The sequence below is a fragment of the Chiloscyllium plagiosum genome, chromosome 31 (assembly GCF_004010195.1).
Source record: "Chiloscyllium plagiosum isolate BGI_BamShark_2017 chromosome 31, ASM401019v2, whole genome shotgun sequence".
Classification (NCBI taxonomy): domain Eukaryota; kingdom Metazoa; phylum Chordata; class Chondrichthyes; order Orectolobiformes; family Hemiscylliidae; genus Chiloscyllium; species Chiloscyllium plagiosum.
The window spans coordinates 4,829,068-4,844,031 of NC_057740.1; the positions used below are offsets into that span (position 1 = coordinate 4,829,068).

General features: G+C 41.7%; 1 protein-coding gene across 2 annotated transcripts in view; it reads right to left on the reverse strand.

Annotated features, from left to right (window-relative positions):
• The window catches only part of LOC122565170 (ankyrin repeat domain-containing protein 24-like), an 83,294-nt gene that overhangs the window by 22,659 nt on the left and 45,671 nt on the right, over positions 1–14,964 (reverse strand). For both annotated transcript variants that reach the window (XM_043720873.1, XM_043720872.1), the window contains exons 9-15: positions 13,229–13,257; positions 10,854–10,928; positions 10,112–10,195; positions 7,009–7,116; positions 5,605–5,652; positions 4,665–4,763; positions 3,585–3,648 (exon numbers count right to left, since the gene is read on the reverse strand). In XM_043720873.1, coding sequence (XP_043576808.1) covers positions 3,585–3,648; positions 4,665–4,763; positions 5,605–5,652; positions 7,009–7,116; positions 10,112–10,195; positions 10,854–10,928; positions 13,229–13,257 — 507 coding nt within the window. The remainder of the gene's footprint in view (positions 1–3,584; positions 3,649–4,664; positions 4,764–5,604; positions 5,653–7,008; positions 7,117–10,111; positions 10,196–10,853; positions 10,929–13,228; positions 13,258–14,964) is intronic.

The following is a 14,964-nucleotide window of genomic DNA, read 5'->3' on the forward strand; positions in this document are numbered from 1 at the left end:
GAAGAGGCAGTCATAGCTGGGGCCCATGCGGGTGCCCGTGGCTACTCCTTTCGTTTGGAGGAATTGGGAGGATTGGAAAGAGAAGTTGTTCAGGGTGAGGACTAGTTCAGTCAGTCGAAGGAGGGTGTCTGTGGAAGGGTACTGGTCGGTACGGCGGGAAAGGAAGAAGCGGAGGGCTTTGAGTCCTTCGTGATGGGGGATGGAGGTGTACAGGGACTGGATGTCCATGGTGAAAATAAGGTGTTGGGGACCGGGGAAGCGAAAATCATGGAGCAGGTGGAGGGCATGGGTGGTGTCCCGAACATAGGTGGGGAGTTCTTGGACTAAGGGGGACAGGACAGTGTCAAGGTATGCGGAGATGAGTTCAGTGGGGCAGGAGCAGGCGGAGACAATGGGTCGGCCGGGGCAGTCAGGTTTGTGGATCCTTCAGTCCAACTAGTCTATGCCGACCATGTTCCCAAACTAAACTAGTCCCTCCTGCCTGCATTTGGTCCATACCACTCCAAGCTTTTCTTACTCAGAACAAGAAAGAAAATTCTTTATGATCAAAGATTTGCTCATTTCGTAAAAAATACTCACACCCTGTGTTCTGAAACGTCCAAATATTGTGTCAGGAGATTCTTTGTCAGAAACAACAGAGGAACAAGTAATACATCAAGAAGTCATATTCTTATCGGGTGCAGAAACATTTCACCTTCATAAGCAAGTAATTTACCAGCTTCAGGGAGAAGATCTGCTGAAATCCAAATGGTATAGTGAAAGCAGTGTTGAAAGGCCTATATTTGAGTGTTTGAGGCATATCGTCCACACAACAGTTGTCAAGGCTGATCCACAGATCACTAAATCCATCAAAACTTTCCCACTGTTTTGCGAGACCATTGAACTGCAAAGGTTCATGGGAATGATTAACTAAATCGAGAAGTTTTTTTTAATCAAATCTGGAAAAGCTAAACAAACCACTACAACAACTACAGGGTCATGATTTTGGCATGAAAGTTAATTGAAGTTCTTTGAGAGAATAAAGGAAATGCTCACTTCATCAGACAACTTACTCACTACGACTCAGAACTACCAACAATAACAGCAGCATTAGTTTTTCAAATCCAGATAGCTGAAAAACATAGACCAGTCCACTATGAGTCCAGGTCTTCGACTGAAATGGAGCAAAGATATACAGTAACTGAAAAGGATGCACCAGCACCTACTTGGACATGCAACAATTTTCAAATTACATCTATGGTTTTAGGTCTGAACTTTAACATTGACACAGATTGCAAACCATTGGTAGCTTTGTTAATACTAAGGAATTGCCAAAAGATACGGTTGAGAGTGGCGGACATTCTACTGCAGATTAATAAGATATGATACTACAATCAAGAATGTCAAAGGAAAACATTAAAGTACAACGGATGTATATCATGCATTCCTGCTGAATACACAGCATGGAAGGACAAGAGCCTTATTGAAGATGTTTAGTTCTGTATCTTTTACATACTATTTACCTGTAGCAACAGAGATTAGAAGAAATTCAGACAGCTCAGAAAACATGAACATTTCAAAATTCATCAATACTATGTTAAATGATAGCCAAAATACATTCCTAATAATTTCATTCTCAAATATTGTGGGCGGCACAGTGGTTAGCACTGCTGCCTCACAGCGCCAGAGACCCGGGTTCAATTCCCGACTCAGGCGACTGACTGTGTGGAGTTTGCACGTTCTCCCCGTGTCTGCCTGGGTTTCCTCCGGGTGCTCCGGTTTCCTCCCACAGTCCAAAGATGTGCAGGTTAGGTGAATTGGCCATGCTAAATTGCCCTTAGTGTTAGGTAATAAGGGGTAAATGTAGGGGTATGGGTGGGTTGCGCTTCGGCGGGTCGGTGTGGACTTGTTGGGCCGAAGGGCCTGTTTCCACACTGTAAGTAATCTAATCTAATCTAATCTATTGCTATGAACAGAGATGACTTGTTAACCTACAAGGAAAGATTCATCCTTCTGAGACTCTTCAGAGTTACGATCCTTCTGAGAATATACCAAGATCACTTTAATATTGCAAAGAGTCAGACTGGTATGCTTGCCAGGAAATTTAAGTTCATTGGAATAAATCTGCACTATCCATTATCATGAAAAAAGCTTTCTGTTCCAAGGAGAAAAAGAGATAAAAATGAGACGAAGATCCTCATATAATGGACCAGCTGTCTAGAAGGCATTCTGAATAAAGAGCTGACAATCTCAGAATGACTGAAACACTGCTCTCCTGAATGCAACCAAAAACCTGGTGAACAGAGATCCTGAACTTCTTCTGGGAGGGCTGAGGATAAATCAAGGAAGATTAATGAAACGAACACAACACTTATTTCGGTGAACCAGAGGTGAAGACAAAGATTTAAGTTAGGATGCAGAGTAAAAGGTTAATTCTCAAATGTGTAAATAGTCTGCTTACATTCATACTGATGTTAGAGGTCACATGGCGGCGAACGCTGTGACGAGATGGCCTTGTGCTAAGCTCAAAAGTGTAAATAGTGAGCAGAGTGCTAAGTTAAAGGATAACCTTCATAATAGCTTGGACTCTCATTTTCTGTCTTGATCCTATCCAAGGACACAATATCTTCTAAGACCAACATCATGATCTCTGACACATGGATTGGTAAGGTATGTTTTTCCCGCTTGCTAGTTCCTCGTCATGTGCCACACCTAACCTAGCACCTTTATTATTTAGGACCTGACAATCCTGGTCAAAGGTCATGCTGCAGAACCACTCTTGGTGACAGACTTTGAAGTTCCTAACCAGACTACATTCTATGCCATTGCCAATGCCCTTACTGCTTCACCTTTCCAGATACTATTCAACTTGGAGAAGTACTACTTCTTCAGCTCAGGGTAAAAAGGCACAAAGGTACATTAACTGGAAATCAGCAGGAGGTTTCCTTGCCCATATTTGACCTGATACCGTTATGATTTCACAGGGTTCAGAGTTAATGTTGAGGACTCCCTGGGTGTCTCCATCCCAACAGAACAAGAATGTACCATCAACTCTGGTGGAACAGAATGGTCATGGTGGTGTTTGCGACATAACCTGTAAAGCATAATCCAGTCAGTGTGATTATGTCAGGCTATTGTTTGACAGTCTCTGAGAAATCTCTCCCAATATTGGTACAAGCCCCTGAAGTTATTAAGGACAACTTTCTAATGTGGAAGGGGTTAGAGTTGTCTACATCGATGCCAGATGATCTACCCAGCTTCAATCCTTTCTGACTTTATGGTGGTTTGGTACAACTTTGTAGTGGCTTGTGTTTCATTTCAGAGTCAACAGAATTCCTGTGGATTTAGGGTCACATCTAAATGAGACTAGATAAATTTCCTTCCCTGTAAGCCATTTGTGAACAGAACAGATTTTCACAACAATTGATGACAGTTTGAAGGTCACCATTCCTGACACTAGCTTTTAATTCTAGATTTAGGAATGAATTGAATTTAAATGTATTTTTGAAAGTTGACGCTTTTAGTATTTCTGTGCATTATCAAAACTTGTAAATTCACTTGATTACATCGTCACAACGGATGCAAAAACATGGCTGAATTTGTACCTGGGAAACTGTTGAGCATTTCTTCAACCATGAATTCACTCTCACTGTCCTCTTGATGTTTGCCCTGGAGATTAGAAAGTGGTTCAGTTAGAAAAGAGAGCTCTCGATAATCTGCATCTCACCTGTTGTCCTGGCTATTATCAATCTCTCCCCAACGTTACTGAGAACAGATTAATGGCGATTAATCTAACTACCATTTATCATACACTAATCAGCTGTGATGTCTGCCTGCATGGGATCAATGAAAATATTTCCCGTGTAACAAAGTGAATATAAATTACCTTGTGAGATCCAGCCAGTACAATGTAACATTTTCAGACAGCTGAGGAAAGTGAACAAGGAAGATGGACTAATGGACAGGTGGTGGTTCATAAGGTTGAACCCAGGTATCCAGAGATTTCTTATCAGGAGAGGTTGAGTAATGAGAAGATTTGTAGCTCAGGTTGAGGCTCTGGATGTAGGTTTGCTCACTAAGCTTGACGGTTCATTTCCAGACGAAATCTCTGGAGAAAGTGAGGGCTGCAGATGCTGGAGATCAGAGCTGAAAATGTGTTGCTGGAAAAGTGCAGCAGGTCAGGCAGCATCCAAGGAACAGGAGAATCGACGTTTCGGGCATAAGCCATTCCTGAAGAAGGGCTTATGCCCGAAACGTCGATTCTCCTGTTCCTTGGATGCTGCCTGACCTGCTGCGCTTTTCCAGCAACACATTTTCAATATCTTCAGTGGGCCTCAGGCGAAGCACTGCTGAAAATTCCTGCTTTCTATTTATATGTTTGGGTTTCTTTGGGTTGGTGATCTCATTTACCACCCCCTGAGGAAAGAAACAGGAAATGACTTCACCACAGGAAATGCTGAGGCTTCTTGGCAGGATTTAGCCACAAAAAAATCAAAACTTCCGCAAGAGAAACCTGCTGGCTCTATCCCATACCTAACTCCAGTTCCACACTGAGCAAGACACTCAGCTTTATCAAACTTTTAGGATAAGATTGCTTCTCTCAGCAACAAAACCACATTCTGAGAATGATTGAAAGAAAGGTATCTGGTTTTAATCCTTTGCATCGACTTAAATGGATGACTTACCTCATACAAAGACAGCCTGCCCTGTAAGAGTTCAATCTGCTCGATAAATTCTTGATGAACTTTCTCTTTCTCAGTTAGTTTGCTTGTGAGCTCCTGGATCTGTGAACATTACCAAACTTGTTAATAAGACAGAAGAGAGTTAGATTACGTTTAACTTTGAAAGTTCTTATATATTCTCCTCTTCAATTTAGCATATTCAAGGCTGAGACTGATAGATTTTTAATCAACAAGGGAATCAATTACAGGGAGAAGGTAGGAAAGTGATGTTGAAGGTTAACAGATCAGCCAGGATATCATTGAATGGCAGAGTAGAGTCGATGGTCTGCTTCTGCTCCTAAGTCTTCTGTTCTTAAGTTCTAATTCTGTATTCAGTAATTGGAATAAAACTGTTTTCTTGGTGTGAACAAACTTGGGTTATCTTTAATTTAAACTTTTAATTAACACTAGTGGACAACAGCAACTCACTCTTTCCAAACTAATTGCCATCCAACTTCGAAAGAACAGTGAGACAGTATGAGTGGAAGAAATTACTTAAAAATCACACAACACCAGGTTATAGTCCAACAGGTTTATTTGGAAGCACTAGCTTTCCGAGCACTGATCCTTCATCAGGTGGTTGTGGAGTATAAGTTCTGGGATTTACATATGAAAGAACTGAAACCAACATGGTCATTCTAAAAGATGAGAGACTTAACAAACAATCCAGGTCTTTTTCAATATATAATTTCAGGTACATCACACTCTAAACATTTGCTATAAATTCTGTGTCCTACGATCTTATACTCCACAACCACCTGATGAAGGAGCAGCACTCAAAGCTAGTGATTCCAAATAAACCTGTTGGACTATAACCTGGTGTTGTGGTTTTTAACTTTGTCCACCCCAGTCCAACACTGGCACCTCCAAATCATGGAAGAAATTAGATTACAAATTGAAGTACCTGATTTTCGAATTTCTGGATTCCACAATCTTTTGCATTCAGCACTTTCTGAAATGAAATGGAATGCCAAAGGTTTTATTAAAAAGTTCCCATGTTACAGATATACCACAGCCAATGTGTCAAACCAGGCATGCTGTTAAGTAAACACATGAGGTCAAATCTTTCAGTTTCTTGATTGTCAGAGATCAGATGTATGATTGAAGATGGGCATTGGAATCTAGTGGGAAGTCCTGACTTCCAAATGGGAATTGCCAGGGAATTTCAAACTTCTGATAAACTCCCCTGCTCAACAGGATCCTGGACAACTGTCTCCAACTCAGAGCTGGAGATTTGGGATTATCCCAGAATGGGACCTATTTGGGATAGTGGCCCATGAAATATGATCAGATTAAACCTTAGCTCAACCTTGCTAAAACGAGAGTGGAATTTGACGTTTCATCTGGGACTCATCAGAACTAGGACACCTGAAAAAGACTTGAATTAAGGGACAACATATTATGCTGCATTCGGGTGCAGCAAGAACAGTGACCTTTAAATCCTAATTCACACACACACCAATGACATAGATTCTGATTGGTCCGGGTGTTGCCTTGGGAATGCAGCAGAGATTAGTTGCCTCCACAACCCCATTTCTTGGAAAATGTGCAATGCATATACAAATGCTTTGTGCCTACATTAAATAGGGTCCTATGTATTTACATGTGTAGCTTCAAAAGCATCACACTCAGAGCCCCACTGATGATCTTAATTTAGTTTCCGGTCTGATTCTTGGTACAATTCGGATTACTTATTGAATAATTTCCATTGATAGAATAACGTCTTTTGGTAGATAAACATTTTTAAGCATTGTAAGCATGGGCTGGTAGAACATAATCAGCATGACGCCAGCTGAGAATGGGCAACGGGACATGTTGCTTGATATAGTCCACCAATCACTTAGAGTGAAAATTTGCCCCTAAGATTCCATAACCCATCCTCATTATCCCATAGCAGCAGCTAATTAGGTTCCTGATTTGGTTCCATTGTGATTTGGTATGATGTTATAAATATACAAATGTCTGAATAAGTTAATTGGAAAATATCTATAAGTATGAAATTGGAGCCAATCAGGTGACCCAAAGGTTTACAAATGTAACTGAGGAGGAGGCGGGAGGCAAATTATGCACTAACACAAGACTTTTCTGTTGATTACCTTTAACCATACTAAATATGGAGTATGATCAAACCTGGATAAGAAACTCACTCGGGGTTCAAGTAATTAATAGTTTTTATAAGACTTTCTTAATTCTTTCTAATAAAGGACAAGCATTTTCTGACAGCAGCCCCAAGGGTTGCAGTTGGATTAATGACAAAACCAGGCACTGTCTTCCTTGCATTCACGTTGACGATGATGAAAGGTATTACCTCCCGTTGGCACTTGTCCACGAGTTGCTCCAGGTTGCTAATGGTGTGCAGTAGATGTTGCCTCTCTTGTTGAAGCAGCTCAATCTCCCCACTCAGTCTCTGATCATCCTGTCAAACAGACAGAGGGCGGATGAAGCAAAGGATGTGTGCACCTGTGGAATATGTACCAGGCTTACCTCATCTACAGTCCCTCCATTCTGACCCTCCCCTCATCTCCTCCATCTTCACCCTCTATCTAATTGTCTTTAACATCCACATGTAGACATTGGCCAAACGTGTTCTGAGGTCACCTAGCAGCAACGTTGACCACGTGGGCATTCGAAAGGTGCCAATCTAACAGTGAAATCGAGTGAGGCAGGAAATGATGCAGGCTTCTGCTGTGTAAAAGGTGAAATATAAGATTCCCAAAATCTGGATGGAAGTTGGGAAGTAAGTTGGTGTCAGTTGGCAAATGACAGGAACCGATTGTTAATGCATGAACATTTCCATTACTTGTTAAAACAATAGATTGTGCCTTTGCAATTAAGTCACAACATCACTGAACTGTTACGACACAGGACGAGGCATTTCCACCCATTGTGCCTGCACTGGCTCCACTCTTTTAGTCAATCGCCTGCCTTTTCCCCATATCTCTGCATGCCATTTGTATCCAAAAGTCAGCAGCGAAATGAGGAACACATTACTTCACAACCTCACATTCAATTAAAGGTGGCATAAAGGTGAGGACAAGTTGACTTTCTTGTCTGGGGAGCTTCAAGAGGGACCGGGGAAAGGAGACTCAGCTGTTGTATTGAGCTCATGTGGTGGCAGTCCAGGGATCTCAGAGTGCAGCAGGCCAGGCGAGGGAGGGCAGTGGGGAGCTGTGTGGTAGGCGGTGGGCAGAGGACAGCAGCAGCAGCAGCTCAGAATCCTCCTCACTGCCAGAGCACAGGAATGGATGTCCAAAATGCGGTTGAATTCAGTGCCCAGATCTTTGGTGCCAATGAAGGGAATGTGAAATCAGTGACTTCCTGCCCTCTTCCATCACACAACCGACTTAGCCCTTCGAATACACAAAGCTGGGGAATGTGTGATTACTCATACCCAGTTGTCCCTGAAAGACACCCCCACTCCCATTCAGATTTCCAGTTTCACCATCAGAAGGCTATGGTTGCATTTATTGGTCAGTGCATTGAGTATAGGAGTTGGCAGGTCATGTTGTGGCTGTACAGGACATTGTTCCTGTATATATGAACACATGGATATATGAATAGGAAGGATTTGGAGGGATACTGGCCAAACAGTGCATTCAGTTCTGGTCTCCTTGCTATAGAAAGAATGCTGTGAAACTTGAAAGCGTTCAGAAGAGATTTACAAGGATGTTGCCAGGATTGGAGGGTATGAGTTATAGGGAGAAGCTGAATAGGCTGGGGCTGTTTTCTCTGGAGCATCAGGTGACTTAAACAGGGTGACCTTATAGAGGTTTATAAAATCATAAGGGGCATGGATAGAGTGAATAGCCAAGTTCCTTTTCCCAGACTACGGGAGTCCAATACTAGGTAAAAAGGGAAAGATATAAAAGAGACTTAAGGGCAGCACTTTCATGCAAAGGGTGCTACAGCAAGTATAGAGGCTGGTACAATTCCAACTTTTAAAAGGCATCTCGATGGATATATGAATAGGAAGAGTTTGGAGGGATATTGACCAAATGCTGGCAAATGGGACTAGATTAATTTTGAATATCTGGTTGGCATGGACGAGTTGGACAGAAGGGTCTCTTTCCTTTATGACTCTATCAAGATACCTGCCTCAAGATTGTGCCCTTAGCACCATTTAAATATTCCTCCATGTAAGGACTCACGGTTCAGTCCCACATCATCTTTATATGGTGACCATACATACAAATACATTCCATCATGTGTCAACCCACACCAACAAACAGCTTTTAGAGAAAAAAATGTAACATTGTCAACAGTCCTGTACTTCAGTCCTCCCAAAATCTCTCATCTTTTCCATTCTCTTTCTGCCCTTTTGTTTTCTGAATATTCAACTGTTTGCTTTCGATTTACATTTTTTTGATAGTTGTCCATTAAAAGTTTAGAATTTGCGTTAAGTAGAACTTCTGGATGTTCAAAAACACTTTATCACCAACAAGGTACTTTGTGAAGTATATATTGCAAAGTTCCACAAACAACAATAAGATAAATGACCAGATAATGTGATGGTATTGGTCGAGGGATAATTCTTGGTCAGGATACCTGCCCTGCATTCTTGACTTAACAGCAGCATTTCTAAAGATTGCACTCCCTCGCTCCTCCACTCAGCATTGCTTCTGTTTTATATCCAATCCCTCCTCCATGTAACACCCCTCATCCCGACTTCCCGTCCTTGCAAACATCACCCACCCACCCACATATCTGCTGACTGATGAAAACCCAAAACCTGTTTAAAACAATCCATGGTGGACCTCACAAACCCACTCCATGACAACATGTCCAACCCACTTACTGTCCACTTTCCACCTGGGTACCCCATCCTGAGCAAGATCCCGCAGCAGACTCCCTTTGGATCAAAGAGTGGGAAACATTGAAAGGTTCCATGTGACAACCCCCATCTGTAGAATGGTAAGCTTTGAACTACCACAACGAGAGTGGTTCTTGCCTCAGGCCAAATCATGGCACCGACACGGCCAATCTCTACCTCAGTGCAAACCCCTTTTGCAACGGTGGAGAGATACAAACAATGCTGCATATTCCCAAGGAGTAATGGTTCTTCCTGCTACAGACCAATGGCAGTTTACTCAGCTTTAACTCAAAAGGTGAAGACATCAGCACTTAACTTACTGGCATTTGCATTTGCCAAACTAAAAACAAAAGTCAATACACCCAACCCCTGAAGAAGGGTGTGACTTTCTAGCATTAGAATTGAGGGAATCCTACTGACATAAAATGGTTGGTGGTTTTGTGGTCTGGCACCTTAGCATCCATGTGGCTCAATATGGCACAGTGGTCATCAGCAGATATAAATGGGTTGACCGGCAAACAAGGAACAGGTCTCACTGGGTAAGGGTCTTGTTTATTTTATTTGTTTAGAAGGGGGAAATGAGTGAATGGGATGAACTTACCTTTGGTGTGAGTGTTTCTGTTGAAGAGTAAGATGGGCTTGTCGATTCACCAGTGGAGAGAAACTCGCAGGATTGAGAGGGACTCTGGAACCAGAATGAATGGTTCAGTTTTACAGCAACAAATGGCAACTGTGAATCAGAAATGACTCATCTGTTTCTGTCTTCCATTCTATTACCCCTCAACCAGCACCCCATCCTCACCCACAGTCTGCCACCATCATAGCCCACTCAAGGATATTTCTAACAAGTGTCATTGAATACTGAAGAAACTCAGCAGGTCTGGCAGCATGTGTGGAGACAGAAAAAGAGTTAATGTTTCAACAGGACTCTTCTTCATTTCAAACACTCATTTGGACTCGAAACGTTTACTATGAATGTTACATATGACAACCTTCGAGTTCAACACCTTCACTAGATGTATTCCCAAAATTCTAAAATCTATTCATCCAGTATTTCCAACAGAATTTTGACAAGTGGTAAAGTCCCCTAGAGAAACAAGGCCAATTCCCCATGCTCCATTTTACACACAGCATTGCACAATACCATTTGGAGAATCCTAAAGTAATAACACATTATTTTTACCTTATCTCATACATATTAACTTGGAACATATTTCAGAAGCTTTAATCTTTTCAACTATGAGTGAAGTTGGTCTTTGGATTCTGTTTGTGGCTCAGACACCAAACTAACTTTATCTGAATTTTTACTGCTTCTTTGTAGTTGAAGAGTAAGTTCCCATTACCTGAGTAGAGGGGGTGCCAGGTGGCAAGGGGGCTTGCCTCTTTCGGGGGCTCGTGGTTTTCTCTTTTAACAAAACCTGTAGAATGTGAGAACCAATTGGTGAAAGAAGCATGCTGTAATGAAGATGCATTATCAAAAGTATTGTCTTACCAGAGGAGCATGACTCACTAAAGTAAAACAGGGCATTGAAACAGAACCGAGGCCTGCCAGTGCTTGGCCACACCCCTCCACATCGTATCTGAGCAACACGCATCGACTGGGTGTCGACTTGGGTTAACTGTTTGCATGCCAAACAATCTTGTTAATGAGAAAACTTCACAAAAAAACTTTCAGATTTTGGATAAAAGGTGGTCTATCTTTATAACCTCGCATATATTTCAGCGCTTATGGGTTTTATTTGAGGATTCCAAACTCAGGGGAATTGCCCATCAGAATCTTAATTTCCAAGGTAATTCCATGGAGCCTGCTCCATTTGGGATTCCGCAGAGACCCAAAGCAAAGCTCCAATCTGTGTTGCTGACATCTCTCTCAATTATCAGAAAAGCCAAGTTAATATCCAATAACTAGCTCTAAGCACATCAATTCTGAGATGATTGCCAAACTGCCTCATGTATACCACACTAATACGAGACAATGTCATACTCCATTGATACTGAAATCATGCCTCTTACAATTTTCAGGGGTCTGTAAAGAGGAACCTGCCTGCCTGTTTCAAATGGGTGATACACAGGCTATGCCCATTAGAATCAGAAAGTGGGAACTACCTTGGAAAAGGTTCTAGAATTTTATTTACCAAATTTTGTTTGAATCAAAAGGATTAAGAGTACTGCCAGTCTTCCACAAAGAGTGTGGTTGTTACAAATTCTACAAATGGACTCCTCTGCAATTGCTCACTGCCTTTCAGAATCGATCTCTGTTGGACCATTAACATAGAGGGTAATAACTACTGGAGGGGCTTTCATGTGGTTATCAGGCTGCAGTGATGAATGATTAAGGGTAATTTTATATGACGCCCATAAATTCTGGACTGTCTGAATCAACCATATGGTAACCCACTGGACTTTTCCTCACATTATATCTGTTGTGAATCAACTGATCAGATTGTCATATTGTAAACAATGGCATTTTCATTGCAGCATTTGACTGCTTGGATGATGGAAGCAGAACTGGGCGGATTTTGATGTGTTTTTTTTTCTCTAAGCCAATGTAGAGGCTGCATTTAATATGTGGAATTATCCTACAGAATCCCCTTCTCATTATCTCTATGAGAGAAGCACTGAGTGCTGGCATTCCGTATATACCCATGGGCGAGAAATTTGGGAAGATAAAAGACAAGAACAGAAGGAGAGATTTGGGAAGAGAAAATACCTGAAGGTTGACAAAAACAAATCCAGAGGAAAAGGGAAATGAGGTAAAATGGATAATTCCAGACGTAGTGATCAACCTTTATCAATTAGTTTACAACAAACCCAAAAATAAAGTGATGAAAATGCTTGGACTGCTCCTAAATAAACTTCAGAAATTGTTCGAATGATAGTGTTGCTGAAATTTGACATTGACTGTAAATGATGTGAGACTTATCCATAGTTTATATTGGCACAAACAGTGAGCACCAGGATGAAAGAGGAATAAAAAGGATATCAAATTAAAGGGCTGTACCTAATTTTGGAGATCAAGTAGCATCTGGAATATGGATTGAAAATGAATCGGAAAAAAAAGACAAAAACAATGGCATTGTGAAGGAACATATTCGAAGAAATTAGAGTGAAGATTGGAGTGGATGGTATCACACATGGGCAAAGTGGAGGACAGCCGAAAGAGGGGCTTAGTTAGATGACGGATGTCACAAAGTGGGTGCAGACAGGCTACAGTCGATGTAGGAGGGTGGTGCTTGACGGACAAGTGTGCCATACCATGACCACAGATCTCCTGGCAAGAGGATCTACAATCAAAGGAAGAAGTAATCAGGAGAAAGGAAAATAGGAACTGGGTGAGAAGGCCATTCAGCCCCTCAAGCCTTTCACCATTGAACAAGATCATGACTAGTCTTTATTTTATTCCACCTACCTGCTTTGTCTCTGTGAAACTTAATAGCTTCATGCTCCAAGTCTATCAATGTTAGATTTGAAATTTTTAAATAATTACATTTACTGTAATTTAATAGCAATATCTGTATTTTACGGCATGCAATAGGGAGTAAAACATTCTGTAAATAGGACTTTTGAAGTAAAGTTACACCTCTGTATTTTAATTTTGTACGAAGATGGAAAACGTTATGGAAGTATGTCCAGTGTGACTCAGATCAGAAGCTTCTGCTCGGGTTGTGTTTCTGGTCAGTTACAGGGTTATTGATAATCTCAAGTCCAGTTCCATTACCTGATGTTGCCTCCGCCTTAATTCTGGTTCTGTTGAGGAATAAATCAAAGACAGAAATAAACTCTATGAAATGCAGGATATGAAATAGCACCCCACAATCAAAATCACTCACGGGCAGGATAACTGTACAGTATTCCTGGGCCCAGTGCCACAGTGGGAGGCCACTAGTTATGTATACCCATGTACTATTTGAGGTCCCAATTTCAGTCTCGATATAATGTAGAAACATTGTGCTGATCCAGGAGGGAAAATCAGGATGCCCTCCATTAGACCGCACCATTGGCTATCTCCCATGTTACCTCCAGCCAATATTCTTATGCATGGATGTCCAGAGATGTAGAGTCCTCAATGGCTCTTGCCCTCAGAGATCAGTCTGCATGGCATCACTAAAACCTGTACCATGTGAACAAATTTTCTTGCACAAGAGTGTTAACACGCATTTGTGAACGGGGAATATTGTCTCCTCGCTGGAGTAATGCTCTACATTGTGACAGCAGCTCATAAAATCGATACGAGATTGATACAAAGTAAAATCTCATCACAGGTTAAAACAGGTTTAAAACATCAACATTTCTCATCTTTAAATATAACTTCACAGAGAGAAAGGGAATATCCTACAAACAAATGTTCAGCCTCAACTTCAACTCTCCTCTCTCCTGTTTAATGTTAATGGGAGGAAACTCTAGGAAGCTCAGATGAACAGAAGGATTTTGGGATGCTTGTCCACGGATCCCTGAAGGTAGAAGGACAGGCTAATAAAATAGTAAAGAAGGCATATGGGACGCTTGCCTTTAACAGTTGTGGCATAGGTTGTAAGAGCAGGGAAGTCACATTAGAGCTTTACAGAACTTTATTTAAGTCACAGCTGGAATACTATGTGCAGTTCTGGTCACCGCACTGTACAAAGGATGTGATTGCTCACCAGGATGGTGCCTGGGCTGGAGCATTTCGTCTATGACGGGAGGCTGGATAAACTTGGGCGCTTTTCTTTGCATCAGAGAAGGTTTGGGGGATGGGGTAGTGGGGGGAGGTGTATAAGATTATGAGGTCATGGACAGGGTCAACAGGAAGCCTTAGTCCAATTAGTCAAAGGGTCAAGAACAAGGAGGCATAATTTTAAAATGATAGGCAGGAGGTTTAGAGAGATTTGAGGAAAGCCTTTATCACCCAGAGTGTGGTGAGGTTCTGGAGTGCACTCTCTGAGAGGGTGGTTGAGTTAGGATACCTTGTAACCTTTGGGAAGTCCTTGGATGAGCACTTGAAGTGTCATAACATTCAGGTCTATGGGCAAAGTGCATGAAAGTGAGACTAATGTCAGTCAGAATATGATTTTGGCAGTGCAGTGTCAATGGGCCGAATAGTCTCTTCTGAATTGTATGATTCTATAATGGTGTGTTAATGGAACTTTGGTTAAATCATCTGCACAATATGACTGGTCAGAGATTGGCTCGAAGGGTTACACCCGAAACCTCGACTTCTTCACCTTCTGCTGCTGCCTGGCTTGCTGTGTTCTTCCAGCCTCCTACCTGTCTATGTTTGCTTCTGTCTCAGCTCATCTGCTGCTGATGCTCCTATTCAGGCCTTAGTGACAACGAGCCTTGGCTATTCCAATGCAATCTTCAGTATTTTTTCACATTCTACTCTCCATCAACTCAAGGTCTTCCAAAACTCAGTTGTCAAAACTCACAGCAAAATCCTATCATAGTGCTCACATTAGCTCCCAGTCAATCAACATC